A 24,656-nucleotide genomic window follows, 5' to 3' on the forward strand; every position below is an offset into this window, starting at 1 on the left:
ATTGTAGGACGAAAAGCTGCAATCACCGAAGAAGTGTTAAAAAAAAAAAGCCAATTTCACCTTGTAAAATTCACGAGAAACGAAGCTTTCAAAGATCATATTCCTCCCCTCCCCTACATGAAAGATCACGAAGAGAACCGTACCAAGAGACCTTTAAAAATTGATGTTAAATCGTGTAAAACGCAGACAGAGACCGTACGAAAATCTGGACACCGAGCAGACATACCAAGAGCTTCTCGTTGCTTTCTGCTGTTCCAGGAAAAGAGGAGGAAAGGATCATGTTCCAGCAGATGCAGTCGATGGCCCAGAAGCAGGTCCTTAAGCTATTTCTACCCATGTCGGCATATTCATTATACATATATATATATATATAATTATTATTCTCTCTCTACATATATATGTATCACTACCACTCTGATCGACGATATGTTACTATCACGCTCATCCAACGTATATGTACATATCATGTATCGTTCGTCTATCGTGAGACCATTGTACACACGCATCTCGCGGTGCAGAGATGCGGGTGCACACGCATATTACGAAACGGGATCGACATTGTTCTATATTCTCTCTTTCACATATCTTATTCTTCTACTGTTTTTTTTTCTTTTTGTTTGATTTTCTCTTTCTTAAAATCGCTGCCCACTGTTGTGACGTAGTTTGCTTGCAAAGTAGAGAGTTATTATTGCGCTGCCAGTGGCTTCACAGTTCTCTTGCCCCGTGTCATTTCATGCTTCAGTCCCCCTCGCCGCCGCCGCCACCCTTGTTCCACCCATTTGCGTATGATACTTCACGCCGCGCCGTTATGCCATCACGCGCCACCCCGCCAGAAAGGGAAAACGAACGATTTCCCAGGGAAAAACGAGTTGTCGTCAAAAGCAAACGTTTCCCCTTGCTGTATACAGTAGGAGGCTGAGCACACGGATGTCCCGTCTAGACACGAGCATTTTTGCGACCGACGTGACAGAATTCCTTTTCATGAACAAGTAATCTGTGTAATCGTTAGTTACAACATGTTACATAACATGTTACAACGACACGGTCGCGAAAATGCGACGAGTGATCGAGCCTCGCGTATCACCGGCTCGATTACGCACCAACCTCGCACGAAAATGATCTTTTTACCCTCATGTATTCGCAAGAGAAAGCCGGACGAAACGTGTATCAGGTACGGTATATCGAATTGAAGCAAGCTGACACGGGCTGCGATCAGAGTGCACACGTATCATCGGATCGCCGTGAGATACTTCGCGTTTCTTCATTCCACCTAGGAATTATACAATTTTATTTATCGTCTTGAACTTCGGCGCTTCCCGCTGCTTCTCGTCGCCTCACCAAAAGAGAAGAAGGACAGTCGATCGAGATTTTTTACGGCCCATGACGCTTACGGTTTCGAATACAATCACGTTCAAACACGAACAGCACACGTTCCAGAGGTATACATACACACGAACATGGCCCAATGTATTAGGCACGCGTATCGTCGTGTTCACCAGCACGCAAAAAAAAGCACACGTGTACCTTCACTTTCACGCTTGCACAGCACCAACGTGCTCGCGGACGCTCGTGTCCCGTGTACGCGTCCTTGTTCCGATCTGTCGTACGAAACGTCCAAAAGCTCCGATTAATCGAATAGAAAAATCGCGAAAACATTAATTTCGATTAAACAATAGCGAATAACCTGTATGCTCCAGATATTAAAATAACATCGAGTACTATACTCTTTATCATATACTTGTTGCTATAGTCGTAAAGTAAATTTACTTATATCATATTTCTCTCTAGCTAAAGGAACTTTGTGTATCGCGTTCTATATTTCTCACATTTAAAAAGAAAGCACCATTCTTCCAACGAAGCCCTCGTTTTTAACAATATACGAAAGGATGAAAGGGATAAAACGTTGCGTTAAAAATACAGTGAAACATTATTTCTTGTTTCAAATTTCCTTTTAAGGGGAGAGAGAGAAAGGTACAGATCATCGATTCTCAGCGTCTTGAAAGCGAGCTTTTGGACGGTTTCCTAGCAGTGGTCAGAGCAACGCTTATTCTAGCAGCATTCTATATACTGTCGCTATTTCGCCACCACCGTAGCAAATGTTTGTATCGTTATTGTCGTTACTATTCCACGAGCACCGCCGCCATCATGTTCTTTCGCATATCTCACGTTATTTCGTCTGTTAGAACCGTCGTAGTCGTTCCCAAAACGTCGTTCGCGTGTAGTTAGCACTACATAGCCAGTCTGTAGCCTAATCTCGGATGCGAAGTCGCCGCGGAGATCTGAACAAGCTTCACCGAATAACTCCTGCTGTCGGCAAGAGAACGTAATAAGAAAATCTTTTTATTACGAATGACTTGGTTTCCTGGGAATTTTCAATACGTTAGAGAGAAAAGAGTTCCACTGAAGGTATTTGTCGAACATAAAAAAAGAGAGCAACTTAATAAAGCGTTTTATATTTGAAGCAGAAGCGAGTAGAACAGGTGAATAACGGTCAAGCAAGGGATGCAGTAAAATATCCCATTAGTATTCATCCTTAGCAGAACAGTAGAATAGTTTCTCGAGAGTCAGACATGCTTAACTCGCAACACGGGAGGACGCGTTAAGCGTAACAAATTCAAGCACAGAAAGTAGTTCAAGCACGCGTGCCTGCACACAATAACGAGAAGCTGGAAACGGAGCTTGGAAAACGCAACACGCGATTTCCATAACGGAGAGAATATTCAAAATACGTTTCTCTTGCAGAACGAGAGGAAATAATAATTGGAAATTCACGGCGACGTCGCATCCGTTCGAACATTCTCCGATAATCCTGCATCTCCGTGTATGTGCCTGCGTTTTAGATCTAGGATTTAGGTGAAGTCTACGTGGCTTGAGTGGTAATTTACAGATATTTAGCGAGAGGGGAATTCACGCGAAAATAAACAGAGGACTCATTTAAGCATTCTCAAAGAATCATTTATGATACCGGTCGGACAGAGCATCGAAAAATCAAAAGAAATACATTTTAACCAGACGTGTTATCATCACATCTTTCTCTTATTCTTTCTTTCTCTCTTTTTTCTTGCACCGGAAGGATGCACCCTCCGTGGTGCAGCCTTCCATCATCGTGTTCGATCATCTAGATCGGGCACCGAGAGTGAGATGTCGAAACGAACAATGCACCAGCACCAAGACCTATCTCGTCACCGACATTTTTCTTGTGCCGTACGATTTAGTAGCACCTTCTTACGAGTCCGATTTGTTCACCCACGATCTAAGATCCCATCGATCCCGTTCATGACTGACATACTTCATCCCAGAAGAAACGAATGGAGGAAAGGATGCTTATGCATCTTCGGATGCACATTGGACTCAATACGTGACGTTGCATCATGGTGATGCTGCACGTGGCGCAATTTTGTTATAGCAACGGTTATTGCTAAGATTGCGAACGAGAATCGAATAGATTCTGGCAGATTTTGGTTTTATGGAAGAGAGGATTTTATTTTCAGCTTTCTTTCGCTCGTGGATTTTGTTGGGCGAAGAAATCGATCGATTCGTCCGGATGGTTTATTTTCGTTCAAACGAAGAGAACGCTGCGCACTTAATTGAAACATTATTTACTTTGCACACTGGCAAACGACGAAGCTACGATGATAATTGTTTCCAGGATTAAAATCGTGTTAGAGACAAACGTATTTTTTTTTAGTAGCGCATGCTTCTTTCTCATTTACGGTCGATAGGGTTTTGTTGGTTTTCGATTTAGTTAGTTCCTTTCACGGAACCTCTCAAGCTTAATCAAAGACGAAACGCAAGAAGTCGAGGGCATAGCGTTAAGCTATTTATCGAGGAAGCGAAACGTGTCAGAAAGCCAATGAAGTATGTCAAGCCGTGGCTAACATCCTTGACAAAGCATGCGACAGGAATCAGTCTCCCAGAAACGAGATATTCAAGAGTATAGACTCTCTCCCTTCTCCATCGTCGTTCTCTTACTCCCTGCCCTCTGGTACTCTGTTTCTTTATTCTCTGTCTGTCTTTTTCTCTTGTTCTGCCTTTCTCTTTGCACCCTGCGGATCGAACGACGACTGTACGAGACGTCGACGACAAGGACTTTGGCAAAAAAAATATAGACGGCTGATCGGGGAAAGTACAGAGAAATAGGAAGAAAAAGAAACAAAGAACTGAACGAATGCAATGATAAATCATGCAAAAATTTAAAAATATGTTTATATGTATATGTGTGTGTGTATATATATATACATATAAATGAAAGAACAAAATGTGCTGCGATTGAAATGCGTGGAATGAGCTGCTTTGGATGTGTAGGTGATAAAACGTTTAGCAACCCCTAACGGGGGGAAATTCACGCCCGCATCCGCCCCTTCGTCACTTACCCCGTTCTAACAATAACAACTACTATTACAACAACTACCACATTATCGACCAATCAACTGTCATAACTACCGCCGTGAGAAAAATACTGAATCATCATCATTATCTTCATCATCGACAACAACATCAACACCTTCGATCATTACCATCAACCGGTCATTAAAGTCTCCTCTGAAATTAGTGGCCAAAGACATGCACGTGACCTCTTTCCCAGATCCAGGCCCTGCCAGAGAAGACCGAACAGGTACACTGATGACACGATTAAGTCTCGATAAGAATTTATCTCGAACCGACAGGGAACGAAGCGTACACTCTGAAATCACTACCCACCCGATGAACCCTCTCGATCAACCCCCATTGAGTAGCACGTAAATCGGATCGATTCGTTTTTCACGAAACGAGAGCGGACCGTTGATGTTTCTTTGCTAACTTGCTAACTGTGTTTCTTTACGTCGGCCCAGTGAACAGGAATTTCGCGCAATTGGAACTGGTCGAGAACGAGGATAAGTCGGGTGCCTGGAAATAGATCGCGTTCGACGAAGCACAATGCGAAAATAACTGGGAATCAACGTGGAACGGGAAGTTGTAATTAGAAAGGGATGGTAACTTTTTATTTTCACGGTGTACGAAGTAGTATTGAATGGAAAAATTGATTAAATTAAATCGTTTCGCTATATTTCAAAATGACGGCTGGATAGGATAGTTCCTGTAGATTAATTTTAAAAGAAAAGTTGAACGAAATTGTCACGCTTTTATCAGAAAGGTATAAAATCTCTGTAAAATATTGTTTTACATTTCTCGAACTAAACTCTAGGGAATCGAATGAAAACTCTCGACGAGTTTCTTTGCGTGAAATCTGTAACTTCCACGTCACGCCTTCGACAAAAAAAAAGCGACGTACACGTATATATTACATGCGCGTCTCAACTTTTGTGTGTATACACCTGCTGGAGATCGTGCCTTCGGAAAAGCCATGGTACGTATGCCACACAATCCGCGAAATTCGAGTCAAAAGTCACGCCAATCCCTGCTAGTCTCGTTTGCTTATTTTCCTGTTCGATACTTGCCTCGTGCGGTTTTCATATCGTGAAACAGTTCGGAATAAAAATCGATCGATGATCGGAAAATATTTGTTTCATACGTGACCAATCTTTTTCAGTTTTGTCCCAAATTATTTTATAGATTTTTCGCGACAGATGAAATTTATGATTAAACCGCTAAGTCTGCGATATTTTTCACCAGTAGTTTCACAGTTGGAAACATTTTTAATTAAATCGCTATTTTCGTATGGTCGCGAGTTTCCAGTGAGATAGAAGATATTGTATTAAAATCGCCGATGGACATCTCGATTCTATCTGTGACATGGTTCGATTGATATCAATTACAAAAAAAAAAAAAGAAAAAAAAAGTATTCGTGGAAAGAATATCAGGAAAATATGCAGTATGGAAGACCGTGTACATAGTCGGCTCTGTGTCAATCACAATATCGCAACACCGTGCAACGAGACCAAACGAATCCATATTTGACACCATCAACAAACACCATACTTGAAACTGCTTAAGTTGGATCGAATACGGTTGACGATGCACCTGGAAATTAATGCACATTCACTGCTTTCAACGTGTGCACTATTCGGACAAGACAAAGAGATTCTCGGTGTAAGGCACAAACAGAATCACGTAAGTCATTAATGAGAATGTGAGTGGTTTTGCAAAGAGCATGCCAGTTGTTAGATATCTGCAATTAAAAAGTCTGTAATTTTCAAGGAGTATGTTATATATAGGGATATTTAAAAAAAAAAAAACGAAAATTAGAAAATGGGATAGAAAAGAGAATAAAAATGCTCCGTGCAAGAGCCATGGCTGCAATATTTTTCTCGTCTTTCGATTAAAGTCTAGAGACTGAAAAATTGAATAAAGTTATGCATACGAGAGAGAGGTGAATCGTCGCATTGATAGCCTCGAACGGAGCGAACGTTTATTCCAAACGGCACTCGACTCGATTTTGACGATCTGAAGCTCTGGAAGACAAGGGATAGCATCGAGCCGTGCGAGACTTTTGATTCGTCCCGTAAGAGAAACATTTTCATACGATCATTTTCTTTGATATGTGCTACTGTTCATTCTCACGTCACGTGTGCACCGGTTAAAATGATCATCGGTAGAACCTAGAAAGTTTTGTGATTTATTTGCTTCGTGGCTAACGAAATATCCAACGAAATATCTGTCAAATTCTTCGATATTTGAAATTTGAATTTTTTAATTTCGCTATAACATCGTTCCAACATAGGGAAAGTTTTCAAGCACCATAAAATCGCATTGTACATTTTTCGCGATAACGAGTTTGGTTTCGACAGCATGACACGATATTGTCAGAGGGGCAATATTTTACAAAATATTTCACGTTCTACCATCGAGTAACTCATCTCGTGTATGTACACTTACATTATACACACGCGAATGAATGGCTACACTATATATATATATATTACATTTTAATACGATTACGGAATGTTTTTCCTCCTTACACGACATTCACGTACTTTCTCTCTAAAAGGAATAAAAAACGCACCACGTTTTTCTTTCTCTGTACATCCACAAGATACATATACCACTATTATATATTTTTCCTCTTGATTTCTTGATCTGGTCATCTCCGCTGTGACTCACTGTATGTTTTTACCACCCAGTTATATATTATATACTCTCTTCTCGTTCTTGTACATCTCAGACACGTTCTTGCTCATCACGACTAACCGCTATCATGGCCATTCGTCGTAATCGATGCACGAGCAGCGGGACGGTCCGAAAGTCGTCAAGTCGCGTCAAGGCGAGCCGATCCCAGGCCCAAGGGAGGACTTTGCGACTGTTTGGCACCGACCTGATGCGACATGCGATAATACGACTTCATTCTCCTCGCGTAATCTACTGTCTTATCCTCTACCGTTTATATCTCTTGTGTTTTGTCCATTGTGAGTGGTTGCAAGCCGAATTTCTTACTCTACCATTATTTTGTAATAGCCACGTTTCCACGAGATTATTCGAACGTTTAACATCGACGTACGACAATTAATCATCGATTTGATTAATTTAATTAATTATTTAATAAAAATAATACGCGAAAGAATTACGCGATTGGTAGAAGAACGAGTACGCTCTTTAAAAATAAATCTCACTGATCGTTGAACGAGGTAAATACGAATCTGTTTGCAATCACTCGACGGATTCATCGTACATACAGGCCACATACTCGCCGAAATGCGTATCCACGAATCGCGATCATCTCCAACACGCTCACACCATCATCGATCCAAAAAGATGCGAAACCTTCCAGCACTTTTCTTTCGGCACTACTTAGCTTCACAGTGCTCTTGCGCAGAGATCGAATTCACCGTTGTCTGATAGCACCTGAACGTGCCGTTAGCATCCATCAATACGAGTCGTGGATACGCATTGCTCGTACTCATCTTGTCCATGCGACGTGGCCGCGTTTCGAAAGTATCCTCTGATCGATAAAGCTCGCGCCGCGATCGCTGCATTGGTTAGTTTAATGTACGCGATTAGGACGCCTCGGGATTAAACGATCGGCGAACAATAACTGAGAGGATAGGAGGCAAAGAACGAAAGGGAAAGAGAGTCGTCGAAACGCCGCGCGCAGAAATATGGACAACGATGTCGGCCGTACGTCGCGGTGGGCGAAAGAACTGCGGCGGCGCCCGGCGTTCGCAAGAGGATCTTTCTATCGTGGAAAGAACAAGAGAATTCAAAAATTCGCATCCAATCGAAAGATCGAAGGCTCGGAGATGAGAAAAGACAATCGAAAAAAGTAACAAAAAAAAAAAAAAAGAATTGGAAAAGACGATAGAAGCCTTCGGTTGATAAAGTGACCTTGCGATCGTGGATCAGATGAAAATCAGATGAAAATGAAAATATTTGAGAGATCGATTAATAAAAAACGTTGTGGTCCTTGTGGACGATCATGGATGTCATTGGTGATCGGTGGTGCTCCTTGTAGCCCCGCCGGATAAATACAGCAACTGTACGTCGATGAATCAGAGAAAATACTATACGTTGGGAAACGATAAGAGGACCCATGGTCATTCGGAGGAGCGCGATACGATCGGCTGGATGTGTCGAAAGAAGAAGGAAGCTCGGCGGAACGTCGCTTTTCTTTCGTCAACCGGGACGCTGCCGGTGCCACTTCCGCTTCCTCGAGACTGTCCCGTGTGGAAATGAAAGGACCTTGAACGAATTCGATATCAGGTTCCTCCACTGCATGCGACAATAATATAAGAAATTGGAATTACTGGTCTACTAAGAAACGAAATTTACTATTCAAAATGAAGATTATACTTTTTTTTTAAGCGTAGAAGTAAAAATAAAGTATCAAGTCGTCAGAGATTCTGACTGTACTTAGTCGGAATTAGGCTATGTCAATTTCCATAATTTCGATACTTTATAGAGCGAATAATGGTTGGTATTAATCGCCGAAAGGAAATAACAGGAAAATTCGATAGTTTACAATGAAAAATTAGAGATACTTCCAAGTACATTGACCTCGATGGAATATTCGTACAACTCGCACGCAGTGGTTGCAGTTGCACCCTCGAAAATTAATTGATCTAAGGCGACGATTCACGGGACAGATTTCGTGTGTTAGCGAAGCCGCACTCAACCACCGTAGTACATCTCTTCTACCGAACCACCGCATACATCACACCAAGAAAATAAAACTGTAGCAGTAAAAAAAAAAAACAATACAAAAAAAGTCCCTCGCACGCTCGCTAGAGAGACACGAGATGAGGGAACATCGACGAGTGTAACCGTGTCTCTATTGCTTGTGTTGTAAAGGAGCTCAAAGCCACGAACGAGAGCCTGAAGAGTCTGCAGACGCAGCTGGAGCTGGCGTACGCGTCGACCGCGTCATCCGGAGCAGCCGTGGCGGGCGGAAGTGCTGGTGTCGGGCTAGGTAGCGTATCAGGTGCAGGCGGTACTGTCCTCGGAGGTAGCGTGGCGGTTCCAGGCGGCGTGCCCGGTAGCACCACCCTGACGGCCATCTTGGAGACAAAAGACGCGCGCATACAAACCCTGGAGAAGGAGGTGGCGTTACTCGAGGCCGAGTTACAGCGTATTAAGGAATGCGGCGGTAGACTAAGGGAGCAGTTGCTGAAAGCGACCGCCGTGCCTAGTAGTAGCGGGGGCTGTAGTGTACAGCAACAAACGATAACGGAACAGACGCAACAGCAACAACAAAATAAGGTTACCGCGGGAGGTATCGAGTCGCATGTGCGGCAGGGATTGGTAACGGCCATGGGTGGTCCGCAGCAGCCCGGCACGTTGGCCTTGGCCAGGGGACCGTCCGTGATGACCTCGCTGGTACCGTATGGTCACTCGTCGTCCTCGGCATTAACCAGTTCATTGCTTGCCGGTTCGACAGGTGGGACCACGAGCGGCGGAGGCGGTGGGGGCGGTTCCTCGTGCCTTGGCGGCATCTCGTCGGGCGCTGCCACCGGCGTGGTCAATCCCTATACCGATCGTTACGCCGATCATCATCTCCATCAGCTTCATCATCATCCCCATCATTATCAGCATCATCTCCATCAACACCAGCAGCATCAACAGCAGCTGCAGTTGCAGCATCAGCAGCAAATGCAGCAACACTTGAAACATATTGAGCCTGCGGCGCAGGGCGCACTGGCTCTACACGCGCACACCTTCAACAAGCACGACATGAACTTCAAACGGCAAGTAAGTTTCTTCATCAACAACGTGCGGATCGAAAAGAACGACGCCGTCTAGGGATCTATCGAACTCTGGATTCTCTGCTCTCTGTTGAGTCACGCCGGACCTTGCACGCCGCAGGTTCCTCTGCGTGAGTACCCGATCTATCCGATCTACGACAGGTATATTGAGAGAAAAGGCTCACGATACTACACAATATACTACCATTACTACTACCGTTACTACTACTACTACTATTACTACTATTACTACTACTGCTACTATTACTACTACTACTACTACTACTACTACTACCACCACCACTACTACTACTACTACTACTACTACTACTACTACTACTACTACTACTACTGCTACTACTACTACTATTACTACTACTACTGCTACTACTACTGTTACTGCTACTACTACTACTACTGCTACTACTTTGCGTCTCGTTGTGAATCAAAAAATCACCGAGAGAAAACGGAGATCGAGCGTCTGTTTCTCCACTCTCCTCGAATCAAGGATGGAGGTGCGTAACGATCGTGCGAAGAAGTCGACATTAACCAAGAGAAATTTAGATTCGGCTGTGTTATTAAACTCGGAATCGAGACGTCGAAAAAATCGTCATCGATGCTTGCGCGAGTGTTGTGTGAGAGGGAAAGAGAGAAAGAGAACGAGTGAATGGTAGCGAGAAAGAGGAAGTATGATCGGTGAAGCGAAGGCGCATGTAATCATGTGTACGTGTCCGTATCTAGCTGTCCGTAGAGAGGAAAGGAAGGCGAAGAAAAGCGCGCATAGCCAGGAAACTGCGTGACGTGATGATCGTCAGTCGAATCGGTCAGGTCGTAACGTCCCGCGGATCTTTCGATTCCTTTCGTCTTGTCTTCTCGAACGCCGCGTCGTACGCGTGCCACGTGTATATGAGTCCGTGAGAGTTAAGATGACACGCTGACTACAGTCGCTGAGATGTGTACATACACCGTTTCGTCGAGCGATACTTACTTTGACAAAGGTTTTATAGAAACCGCACACATTCCCGAGGGAAGGCTCGAGAACGCGTTAAAATCTCGAGCGGGAGCATTCCCCACGTTTGGTCTAAGACACGATACGCTTACTTTTTCTACTTTTATTCGCGGCCATGCTTTTTTTCGACAGGCGGAATGTTTTTTCAACGAGTAAAACTTGTTTCCCCACGAAGGGAGGAGGACGTTCCTGAGCATCCTCTCACCCAGCGACCATACTTTTCGTCGGTCATTTTTTGTCGAAAATGATACAATGAATAGAAAAAGGAGCATTTTACTTCTCATCGACTCGTATATATCGTACGTGTGCACTCGTGGCACATTAGCGTACCTGTTTTCTTTACCTCCCGAGATCCCTTTCTTATCGAGAACAGCAGAGTTTCTATTTTTTGACTCGATTGTACCTGTTTAAGAAGTCGTAGATTTACGAGAAGAACCGACGGAAAACCCGATACATACCTCGTTCCTCTCGTGTCTCTGCAATCAACATCGATCCTCGATATATCGATCTTCCATCGTTTCTCTCTGCGATCGTTCCCCTTAGACTTGGGATCGTCTTACGCAGTCCTGTTTCCGCGAATCGTACGAAGGAAAAGCGGAACAAGGAAAGTCGAGGAAGCGCGAGACAAGGGGAACTTCGAGATGGGTCTCGGGCAATTCTGTGAGAGAAAGTCAATGAGAAAGTCACAATTCGGTAGCTTCTACGTGTAGAGCCCGAGAGCAACTGTGCGTACCTAATGTCTAGGCCTTAGAGGATGAATATATGTCGTTGAATTCTAGAATATCTATAGACCGTTGACGTTGTACAGTCCCTGATTAATTAGAGAAGTGTCTTCGTAGAAGATACACGTGTTGTTTCGATTACGTTTAGAGTCTCTGTACATTCGTAAGAGGATGTATTTTCTGTGTTACGTTCGTGGTACACCGTACACGTATTAGTTATTCTGAGAGAAAGATTTTACAGGGTTCGTCGGATGGACGATCCTCGATATGTTAATCGTACAAGGTGAATCGTTAAAAGGCTATTTTTCGGAGAAGACATATTTTTAGGTACGCAAATTGAAACGCCTAAAAAATTCTTAAACGTAGTCAGAGTACAAAAGTGCACCTAACTGTTCCTGTAGTACACCGTTAAAGTCGACAAAAATATATTATACATATACATATATATTTGGAAACAAATTTTCTCCATTTGAAAGAAGTGTTTGAAAGTACATGTAATCTCGATTTCCCGATAGCATAGAATCGTAAGATAATAGATACATTCTTCGATCTCTTCGAACTACTAGTCAATTTTGTAAAAGAATCGTCCACCTGAGAATCCAATATTATGGAAATCTTTTTCGCCAAACTAATTGGAGGAATGTACGGTTTCCGCGAACAGATTCCACTAGGAGACACTGAAATATAAAGTAGATTTGTGGCACGTGTAGCCACGTGTGTGCGATGACGACACACATGCGCTTAAGCAGAAGCTGAAAACGTGCGTGTAAAATGCGTGCGTAGACGAGGAAGAGTAACACGAGAAGAAGCTTCCAACGATATATTTTCGTAGCTGAGAGCGTTTTAAGACCGCCCCCCATGACTACTATGATCCCCGAGCTATTGGTGTAATTTCGCGTTTAGAAGTCACGCGTATAGCCAAATCGTGACTAAGTCACGATAGATCACGCGAAAATCTAAATTAACCAGCAAAAGAAGCCAGAGGAGACGTGGATTCTCGAAGCTGATCTCGTTCGTGCACATCGTCTTCTCTTCCTGATCGATTGCACAGCATTCGCTCGCTCTGAAACACGATTTCTCCAGCGCGTTCGCAAGTTCCGACAATCTTTTATTTTTCTACTCTAATCTAGGTGTAAGTGTATCCCTGTTTAAGGGTTCGCCGCTTATTAAGAAATTAAGAAACTCGTCTGTGCGAATTTAAACGAGAACAGCACTGTTCCCAATGAACGATCCTACGCTCGATTACACAGCAATTAGAGCATCGAATAGGCTGCACCAGGCGTTTTGAACTCCTCAGAATCGCAGTGATCGGGCTGGCTCTACTACGACCTCAAAATCGGGTTAGCCCCGCAGGGATAATTTCCTTTTCCCCCCTGATGTTTCCTTCCCTCGAAGATGGAACCGTGACAACCGGAAATCGACGTACGTTTGCTCGCAAGGACATCCCCGATCTCCGGACATCCTTCCACCTCGACGACGTTTTCACGATCTCACGTATCCAAGCCGGACGACTCTACGTTCGCAAGGTCCACATCGAGCCTAGAACCAGAGCGTGTTCACGCGTGTTCAGTCTGTGGAACTCTGCTAGCCGAGATAGACATAAAAAGAGAACGATAGAAAAAAAAGTAAATACGAAAACGGATGAAAGCAAATGATTTCGTTTCCACGTTCTATGACATCTTGTCGCTTCTCTTTATATATTCGTACCTGTGCGAAGCAATCCTCTTTGAGACGTTGAGAGCCTCGAGGCTAACGGTGCTACGCAAGGATCGCCAAAAAACTGCACAGGAGAGAAAAAAGGGAACAAATACGTCACAGAAAAAAAGAAAAAGATCGAACAAACCTTAAATAAGTTCGAACGTGTACCGTTCTTTGAACCCTAAGACTATACGCCATTAGTCTTGTTTCTGCCCCTGATTCTTTTCAAGAATCCCTCCCTTTCTCCGTCCCTTTAATTCCTATGTCGTGTTCCAGATAAAAGGACATAAAGCAAAAGGAAAGCCAGTATCCTTGCACCTTCGAGGCAATGTGTAATTCGCAGTCTCCTCCGCGATTTAGACAGAGTAGGTCAAGGGTGCAGGTCAGTGACGATCGAGCGTCGAATTGATGCCGATTACATGGATTATAAAAGAGAATAATAATAATACAACAGAGAGAAAGAAAGAATGATTCTGTTCAATCGTTCTCTGATCAACAACTTCAATCCTGTCCCTGTCCGATTCTATTATGTTTATTCACGAGAGATATCAGCCGTTCTCATACGACCTCTCTCGTCACGTTTCATGGAAAATTATTTTATCACCGTAGTTCAGAAATCCAACCACGAGAGCTCGACATCAACCATCAAGTCCTTCACGCACTCATCCCACACGAAAACGATCGATTCACTCATGGTAGAATCGTGTTCACCCCATCCCAAAGGATCACCGTTTAACTGTCACCGAAGAATTTGCAGGTTCAGTCTATCTGCACTCCGCAAGCGACCTTGGAATCATCTAAACACCTTGGATACCTGCCCTGTTGACGATTGTTGCACTTTTTATCCCCTTGTTTGACAGTAGTTCCACCAGTAGAATTATCACCGATTTGTTCGCCTGCCACCGCTGACCCTTGCCATTGACTCGTTTCACTTGTTTTCTCGCAGTCACCACACTGAACAGACATTAAGACCACGGAAAGGATCGGTTGGTAACGATCATCTCGTCATTCTCACGCCTTCATCAATCTTTACTCATCGATTCATCGACTTCTCACCAGTAGACTCGCACATTCGTGTGTCATGTTCATTTCATCTCGATCGCCGATTCGTTTCACTAGTACATTTCGTTCGAATTCAACGGTTCGGTAGTCAACATCCGTATGGGTTCATGGTCAATCAGGGTGAATCATTTCATTGGTAGATCAATCGATTTTGGAAATTGTCACCGGGCAGTTTACTTTATCGTGGGAATCATGTGACAGAGAAGACTCGTCAGACACGATCATCGCATTTCTCATCACACGTTCATCGTCGTTCGCCATTCTCTCGTCGCGTAGAGTTCGAATACAGCTATCGTTCGGGCATGATGCATGCGTGGGAGTGTAGGGCAAAGTAGACAACTGCTTGCCACTCTTAGCACTACCGCGTTTAGGTACGTCTCTTGTAATGGTGCAAGCTTTTTTAATGTTGCTTGAACAGAGATCCTTACTCCCAGAATAAACAACTTTATTTCTTATAGGATTCAAAATTTTCAACATTTTCTTACGATCGAGCAATCTTTGGAAGGCAAAGTAAAGCTTGCACTATCGTAATTCATAGTTAAGTAGAAAATTTCACGGCTAGTATCAGCTTAAGCGAGGTAGCAATCATTCAAATTATTCAGGCACTTTAAACTGCGCAGGGATTCCTTGATATCGCTATATTTAAGTGAAAACCAATATTATCTTTTAAGATCACTATATTCTTGTATTATCTATATTATCAATAAAAAATCCTGCGTACCCGGTATTCCAACCTTTATCATCATATACAAACCAATCGAAATTTGTGAGAAGATCAAGTAATAATGAAATGTCAGATATCATACTGAACGATAACAGAGAACCCCTGTGTAGATCGTAAATCGCTGGAAAAGATTCACCAGCGATTGGACCGTTCGTTTCATCATCGACGATCCAATCTTACGGAATCGAATTTATTTCGAATAAAATCGCGTACGCAGCGTACGGATCGTGTAGATCGTTTGGTCGAATTTGTTCGTGTTTGTTCGTGTCCGATCACCGCTTCAATCTTTCTAGCTCTCGCGTCACGATTCTTTCGCCAACGAATCCTGACAGTTTATTAGAAAGCGCATGCGAGTACTCGAAGCGGTCCTTTGTACCTTGATGCATGCTGCATGCACGCAGACAACGTATCGTTACTCTTCGATGCATCTCTCATCATCTAGCCAGTCGTCTCGTTGATCGATTTACGATCAGGTAACCGTACCATCGACCATAGATCACGATCGTCCTAAACGCGAGCCTTCTTGGTTCGCGAGCTTCATAACACGCGGAGATAAGCACGAAGGATCAATTCGGTTTACCTGCGATTGGATACTCGATTTATTTCAATCCTGCTCTTCATCTTTTTGCGAGAGAATTAAAGATTCGATCGCTTTAGAAATTTCACAAGCTGAATTATCCCAAGATTCGATATTGGTTCTACTTCCAGCTAGCCTATGATGAAGAGAAATGGACCGAGTATTTGTCAAGTATCGAGAGGATTTCGAGAATGATCGAGACGATTTTAATAATTAATAATTGCAACTATTTAGCGTAAATTCGCAGATAAACCGAACGTCACTTTTCACCATCCGCATAATCATAAGGGTATAACATTAGCAGATAAGCTAGAACTAAGTTAGCCATAAGTCAGCAATGGATGGTGGTCCTCAATTCCGCTGAACTCGTTCGACTCCTTTTTCCGGCGAAGTAACGATCATCGATAAATCGTGCCGCGATCGTTAATAACGTTGCGGCGTTTAACGATGGACGGCGTATAAATTTCTACGTGCTCGGAATAAGAATGGTCTAGTAAATCAACGGATACCGAAAGCTGATCACGTTCGATCGTGATGAGCGGAAACTTTCTTGTCCGTTGATTAAACGATCAAAAATTGAATGGAACGTACGACAGTGATATTTCAGCAACCCTTCCGATACGATCGAACATAACTGAGAATCTTTTCACATTTCTCTTAAACCAGATGAACATTGTAATTAAAGATGAAGAAGAGATTTCTTGGTTTTCTTACGTAATCGATTACGTAGCGAAAGGGTTGAGAATGATGAGTAGAAGAGGAAGGCGGAGTTGGGCGGCCTACGTGGTGAGCGAAGCATTATTAAATGTGGTGCCCCGATATTCTAGCTTTCTGAGGAGGTAAGGATATTCTTCACCCGACAAAGAAGCACTTCCAAGCCACCACCTATCCTTCGTTTCCATCTACGTGATTACCGTATTATGTAACGGAGTGTTTCGATGTTCCGTAGTAACACTTTCTCTCACACACATACACTCTCTCTCTCTCTTTCTCTCTCTCTCTCTCTCTCTCTCTTTCTGTTCTCTTACTGTTTGGGGTGGCCAGTAAGTTTCCAGGGAACTCGAAACTTTTATAACCGGCAAAAGTGCTCGTCAAATTTCCGTGAAATTTGAAACCGCGATCATGGATAATAAGTATAACTACGTTTTCAAGCGATCCTCTTACTCTAACTTGGAAATTAGTTTCTTAATTGACATCGAATTCCCCAAGGAAATTTTTCTCTCTCGCTTTACGACTTCTCCTCTTCCTTCGCGGGTCTTGCAACTTTCTTCCATCCGAGCTTTCGTTCGAGAGTAAACTATTGGAACAGAATATTTCTCGTCCCATCGTCGATAATAGAACAGTTATACAAGGTCGAGCCTCTTTCGAAAACTGGCCAGCCACCCCGAGAACTGTCTCTTTCTTTCTCTCTTTCTGTCCCTTTCTCTGGTGTGAGTCGTTGATCTGACTGTTCGCAATGGTTCACGTAACGCGCGCGGAAACGATGCGCGTCGTCGTTCCCTCGTTGACGACGAGACGAGGCAGGAAAAATTTCCCGCGAGTTTCCCGCGTACGTGCGTATGTGTGCAGCCGTAAACGACGATCGTAGAACATAGTGAACGTAGAGAACCTTACGTCTGCCTCTGCGGCTCGTGGCCGTCGTTGAGAAACACCGAGGAACCCGAGACGATGCGTGACGCCGCTTCGCGGATCGAAAGCGATCGCCACGATCGCTCGCCTCTACGTAGACCTGTTGTTTTTCACCATCTTAGCACGATATATAGAACGCTGGAGAGAGGGGGGATCGAGGTTCGATCGCGATCCATCGATAGAATCGCTATCAGTCAACGTACCGATAGATTTCATCGATTCCTCGATCCCTGGTGCTTTATCTTTGGACTGAGATACATGCGTACACGTCATCTGGTTAGAGAGATACCCTCTGATCGAAGTAATCCCACATAAAAGTCACGGATATGGCAAACGAATGGATTCGTCCCGTGGGATTAGAGATGTAAGATGACCTATAAGTTGATAGATCAGCAGGGACGTGTTCGTGGAAATTATATACGTAGATGCGGAGGACGCATCGATCTTCGATGTCTTTTTCTTGAAATTGCTTATTCTCAGTTTCCTAAGTGTCTTATATACTTCGATCACAGGACCATACTGCCAGAGAGGACCGCGATATCTCCTCCACGCTGCGTACTCTGCTAGTTGATTAGTTAGAAAACATTTAGTTGTGTTGATTCTGCTTGCGATCCCGCGACGGGATCTCGTAACGAGGAGATCTCGCCGAGGGATCCTCACGCGGCCTGCCGACACCAGAGTAGATCAGACGAGCGTAGTAGGTACGTACACGAATAATAAAGAGAGAGACACAATACATAATACGTTCCAGTTCTTCTTCCAACTATTCCAGCCTCGATTATTCCCATGAATTCTATCACGTTCCCCCTAAGACATTCGTTCGAACACGTAATAAGTATATCTCTCGTACACGCAGGATACACTTTGTTTGTAACTTTGTATCGTTGGTTTCGATATCGCTGCATGCTAAGTATGAAGAATTCCTGTCCGAGTACGACGACGTATCGCTGACACGACAAGAATAAGAACCCAACGATTCAGGCTCCGAGTGAGTTAAAAACGAGAGACGTCTCGAAGCTTTTTAGTCGCTACACAAGGGAAGACCTTGTCCGGTGAAAACGATGTTCCGAGCTTTGTTTCAGAACCAAGCTATTCGCAGTCTTACGAATGTCTCGAAAGGTTCACTCATTACTCTAATTATTTGCTCATGAACCGAGAACGAAGCAGCGAACTTCTCATCTCCTCGAACAGATTCTCTAATTTCTATTTGATATTTTATCCGTCTCTCGCACACTGATCGTCTCGAATGAAATTCAAGGCGATATGAACAATTGGATAGAACGAAAACTCGATGGAATCCGTGTGCGCCGATTTTTCGAATAAAACTTCGAGCCAGCCAGACCAACGACCGCCAGTGACGATCTGGCTGGCTCCGTTTGGTCAGAACGATTTGAGCAAGTCGAAAAGTTGGCGGATCGGAACGGAAGGCGAAACGGCTGACCCGTTTCACGGCCGATTTACGTTTCGACCGAGCGATCGAAGGGAAGTTGGCCGCTGATCGTCGTCGTACTCGGCCACGACGGAGAGACGACAGACCAGACGCCTCCGTCGCTCGTTGTTTCGTCGTCGTTTCGAGTTATAACCGGGTCGCACGGACTGATCCTCTCGTGGACGACGACTCTTTTTCGCAGCTGGACGAGCTCCGGACCGAAGTGCAGCGTAGGGATCAGGAACTACTCGCAATGTCCGCCAAGATGAAAACCCTCGAAGAGCAGCATCAGGATTACCAACGGCACATCACCGTGCTCAAAGAGTCGCTCTGCGCCAAGGAAGAGCACTACAACATGCTGCAGGCTGACGTAAGTGCCCATTTTCAACGCCATTTACTCTTTTTAACTCCACGTACACCCTCCTTCATAAGTATTAGGACACGTGCAACCTAAAAAAACGCGATAATTATAAGGTTCGTAAGAAAAACGACTCTTATCAAATTTTTCGACTTTATCGTAATAGAACGCATAGATTCTATCCCAATGGTCTGAACGAACGTATACTAAGACTTATAAAGACGGGTGTGTCTTACTTTACGACAGTCCTAACTTCCTGTTTAGCATCCTCACTTCCAGACTAAAGCGACAAATTCTAACGGATGACGATCTTTGTCTCGCACAAACAAACTATTCCAGTTATATGGAGTTAACGATTCAAACAATCGCGATATCCTGCAGTTACCAGCCAACTTAGCACGACCCAATAAATTCTCTACGAAGATTCCATTCGAGAACGAAGTTTTATCGAACCTTCATAGGCGACTAGCGAACGATCAGTTCTTAGGAAGAGTTTTCCTATCGACAATTTCGCACGATGATCTTGCTCTATGCAATGTAATTTATTGGACAGTTACGAGAAGTTTATCACGTAATGAAAAATAATGCGGCGAGTTTAAACTTTCTACAGCTTCGTAAATCACGAGTTTTAAAGTTAAAGCGCATAAAACCCATATAACTTCTAAACAGGTTCCCCCTTGACTTCTGTAAAATCGTCGCCCGTGGAAGTTGGTACATACGGAATACCTACGAAACACTGGTAAACGCGTTAGAAAACGTGACAATAAACGCAATAGTAAATGGACTAGTAAATGCAGCAGTGACATATATAGGGTGGGATCGTTGAAGGGGTCCCGATGTACGGGGAGGTCGGAACTGGGGAAATCGACGTTACGGGGAGGTCGTTATAGGGGAAAGGAAGGACAGGGCTGCAGGAAACTGGGTCGTGCAAAGCTTCCCTCCTCCTGTTCCCTCTCCAATCGGCCCGCTGGACTATTGGTAGCGTTTTCACGTCGCGTGCAGAACGTTGCCCGTGCAATGCGGATTGAATCGTTCCTGTTCCAAGTGGTTCCCACCCCTGCACACGTTCGTACGATGACCTCGTGTGCGTGGTTACGTGCGTGCAGGTGGAGGAAATGCGGCAGCGGCTCGAGGAGAAGAACCGGATGATCGAGAAAAAGACGCAGGCCGCGATGCAGGCGCAACAGGAACGCAATCGTATGAACACCGAGCTGACTGAGCTCAAGGATCACATGGACATCAAAGACAGGAAGATTAACGTGCTTCAGCGTAAGGTGAGTAACCCTGAAACTATTTCTTTCTCTTCTTTCTTTTTTCATTCTATATATGTCTCCGCCTTGGCGTTGCCTTTGTAAGTTGATAAGGAGAGATCTTGGAGCAACTACAAAGGTTTAACGCGTCGAATTTTTAAGCTTACGAGCTTCGTTCGTTCGTTTCCTTTTTAAGATTAAAAGTCTGTGCAGAACGAGTAGGAATGGTCTCCAAAGCGACGTGAATTATAGTTTCAAAGGGGAGGCGGTCCATTCTGTCCGAACAGAATGGCTAAACACACGGTGATAATGATCGCCCGGTGTAAATTAAAGCTTAATTGATTACACGGATCCGTTTCAATTACGAGTAAAACGCGCGTCGACGCGTATTCATCTTCTCCATTACCGATCCTCGCAATTACTCTCGTTTTGCACAGACTTGTATAATTTATCTCATTCAAGGATATTCGTCGCCCTATTCCACTGAACTCGAAACGATCATAGGGAACATAATTACAGAAACATAATTTTAGAAATGTCGCAGATCGTGTAATTCGTATAATCAAAAATTGATAGATGTTTAACGGTATCAGACGTAATGCAATCGTATCGTTATAAATCGATTTGTTGTCTTGAGAGAAACGCGGATCACTGGCCGATCTTTTCATTCCTCGGCGGGTAATGATTAATTCCACCGGAACTAAAAAGGAGTTTTGGCCTGGTAATTAATCAGCCAGCCAGATGACAAAGAGGAAGCGCGCGCTTAGCGTATAATATTCGTAGGATGCGACCGCGGAGTGCGCATGAGTGTGAATCTTGCTGTCGATTGGAATGAGTGTGAGGCGTGCGCGCGCCCGCGCGACACACTTTTTGTAATAATATTTTCTTTAGTCGTGCTGTGTAAAGGCTGTAGTACGTAAAACCCCGACATCCCCGTTATCTTTAAGTTCGCACAAGCTCCTTTTTCACCCGTTTATTTTTCATTTTGTACCTTGTTCCGTTCGAATAAAGCTACTTACAAGTTACGTTGCATCGCCTTGTTTTATTTCTTTTATCCAACACTTTCATCACGAATCGCACCCCTGTATGTATTTATGTTTTGTTCGTGTCGTTGGTGATCGACGATAGCCAATATGTATAAAGAGAAGAGTTGAAAGAGGTACGTTATTTCTATTAAAGCTACGATCGATCAGGCTGTCGTTGATTACCAATGTGTCGACTAGAGACAACATCGCTTGACAATTACTTTCCATTTTGTTATTTTTACCATTTTTTTGTCATTTTTTCGTTTCCGCATTGCGGAACGCTTGTTTTCACGATTCCGTTTTTTTTTCTACCGCGATAGAGACCGTTGATTATTTGTTGCTGTGTATCGCGAGTGTCTGATTGAGTAAATGTCTTGTCGAGCCGTGAACAATGGCTGTGAAGATCGATGATACGAGATGGCAGGTAAGTAAGAATTTACGATTATATTAATGGTTTGTGCATGGTAAACTGCGGATCCCTAACACGGTTAAGAGAATACACCACTAATCACGTTGACTGAAATTAATTGCACACGAATTAACATTCTCTCTGATCATCTTTGATCCAATAAAACTGTATGGTTCTTAAAACATCTTGTTCCATCGCAACTTATTTTCTCGCTGTCTAAGACTTTGCGCGATTTCGATCGACCCGTCTGAAAGGAATGAAAGAAAAGTAGAACCTCTAACGGCCAAGTTGTTGTTACTACAGATCGAGAATCTAGAGGATCTGCTGAAGGAAAAGGACAACCAGGTCGACATGGCCAGGGCGCGTTTAACGGCAATGCAGGCGCACCACTGCAGCAGCGAAGGTGCCCTCAGTAGCCTCGAGGAGGCGATAGGAGATAAGGAGAAGCAAATGGCACAATTACGGGAACAGAGGGACCGGGCGGAACAGGAGAAACAGGAAGAAAGGGAATTACACGAGAGGGAAATCGCCGAGTACAAAATGAAAATACACGCTCTCGAGTCCGAAGTAAGTCCTCGTGGTAACACAATACACCTTTTTGTCTCCCAATCGATTCCTCTTCCCTATCAATTTGCCCGGACTAGACCAAATCGTATATTGATTACAAATTTATAAGGAACGTATCCAATTCTAAGTGCGTTCGAAGTACACCTTGTTTAGCATCGTTTCAGTCGATACGATCAATAATGCAGCTCGAGCTTCTGTGAAACTTTAACTTCCCACCATTGCCCCTGCTAACAAAAACAAAAAAACACTTCGTGCGCTTTTCTCGCGTTGTTCCTTGGCCAAAGATCGTCCAAGTGTTAGTTTCTGACCGTTTCTGTTCACGGCAGGTTGAGAAATTGGGCGCCCGTTTGGAAAGAGCACAAGCAGAAAAAGACCGACTGGAAGCGAAGCTGGAAAGTTCACAGTCGGAGCTCGGCAAGAGCAAAGCCGAACTAGACAAGGCTGCGTCCGAGGTTGGTCGTAGCGGAGCCGACTGGGAGGCTGCCAAACAGAGACTGACCAGGCTCGAACTGGAAAACGAAAGACTCAGGCACGATCTCGAAAGGTCTCAGAGCACTTACGGCAGAAGCACGCTGAATTCCTCTCAGGAAATGGACAGGATCTCCGAAAGGGCCGAGAAGACAGCCGCGGAACTCAGGAGGGCTCAGGCTGAGCTCAGGGTCACGCAGGCTGACAACGAAAGAGCTAGGGCTGAAGCTGCTGCTCTGCAAGAAAAGGTAAAATATCGCTTCTACTCCACTTAGACGGTTTTACAGCTACCAAAATAGTTTTACAATCTCGCCAGAGCGTCTCAGATATATTAGCCAATGCTGACCATCTCTGTTTCCACACATTCGAGACGTTCTTGTCCCCAATAGTTGACAGTTATAAAATGATATATAGAATAATATATTCTATTCTCTATTTATAAATGAATTCTTTTAAACATTTTATTCGCTTGATTTTGAAACCAATAATCGTTTCGCTCTTTTGTTGTCTCATCCTAGAATTCATTTCTTGAACAGAATTGACTTTCTTGGCAACAGTTCGAAAATTGATTGAAATGTAAATTTCTGCAGATCAGCGAACCGCTGAGTCCCCGGCGATTGGGGAAACGTATCGTGACTCAATAGCATGACTCAACGTCTCGGTGACCGGTCACGAATGCTTTAACAAACCTTCTAACCACATGATCGATTCGAAGCGAAACGAATCCGCAAATCTCGCGCAGAAATCACTTCCACCGCTGACGGTACTTTTCGTTGAATCAAGTAATCGATGAACTAGTCGAGTCGATAAAAAGATCGCGCGTCAAGGGACCTGCCTTGCGACCAATTAACCACCGAAGTATCCCCGGCTACGATTCCCATCCCCATAATCTGTAGCTGGTCGTTTTGCCTCTATTAATGAACGATCGAGTCTACTTGGCAGCCCTGTTCCGCTTCCAAGAAGCAAGAACAATCGCCTTTAATCGCGATCGATTCACGAGGTCACCACAGTCTGGTCCCGATCCGTACACGCTGTGGTAGTCGAATCTAATTTCCAATCACGCCTTCGTTCTTCCCAGGCATCGCCGGTGTTCCCGATGTTCGTCGATGGCGCGAAACGAACCGGTAATGAAACTGCCGGCTAAGTGGCCGGAAAATTGCACGCAACTTCACACTCGAGTGCAATCGAAGACACCTGACTAGAATTTCCGTAGGGGTTGCTCGTTACCCCTCGTTTCGATCCATTTCGAATGATTGACTCTTCCAGAAAAGATTTCTCTTTAGAGCTTTTCTTTAGGTCGTCGAGCTTTTTCCCTCGGACTGATTACTCGAGTCGATGTATTTATTTAATCCCTGTATAATAATAAATCATCGCTTCACGTGGAAACATTAATAAGCACGAATGATACGAACGTAGGTTACAGCAAGCAGAGGAGAAATTGATTTTAATTAACGCAACGTGATGAACAGGCAACGCGTTAAATCTATATTAATAACGACGTGCATGTATTTTCTCCAACGACGCAGCTATTACAAGATGGGAAATTCTAGAGATTAATTTCGTAGACGTAAACCTCGAAGCAAGTAGAATTATGAGATTCTTGAGCTGGCGATCGCT

General features: G+C 43.9%; 1 protein-coding gene across 2 annotated transcripts in view; it reads left to right on the plus strand.

Annotated features, from left to right (window-relative positions):
* LOC117163544 (uncharacterized) overlaps nucleotides 1-24,656 on the plus strand; it is a 68,663-nt gene that overhangs the window by 25,404 nt on the left and 18,603 nt on the right. The window contains exons 4-9 of one of the 2 annotated variants that reach the window (XM_033345904.2): nucleotides 259-314; nucleotides 9,223-10,119; nucleotides 19,165-19,332; nucleotides 20,427-20,594; nucleotides 22,308-22,571; nucleotides 22,898-23,287. In XM_033345904.2, coding sequence (XP_033201795.1) covers nucleotides 259-314; nucleotides 9,223-10,119; nucleotides 19,165-19,332; nucleotides 20,427-20,594; nucleotides 22,308-22,571; nucleotides 22,898-23,287 — 1,943 coding nt within the window. The remainder of the gene's footprint in view (nucleotides 1-258; nucleotides 315-9,222; nucleotides 10,120-19,164; nucleotides 19,333-20,426; nucleotides 20,595-22,307; nucleotides 22,572-22,897; nucleotides 23,288-24,656) is intronic. The other variant, XM_033345909.2, reaches the window with a different exon arrangement.

This window comes from Bombus vancouverensis, chromosome 9 (assembly GCF_051014615.1).
Source record: "Bombus vancouverensis nearcticus chromosome 9, iyBomVanc1_principal, whole genome shotgun sequence".
NCBI classification, from domain to species: domain Eukaryota; kingdom Metazoa; phylum Arthropoda; class Insecta; order Hymenoptera; family Apidae; genus Bombus; species Bombus vancouverensis.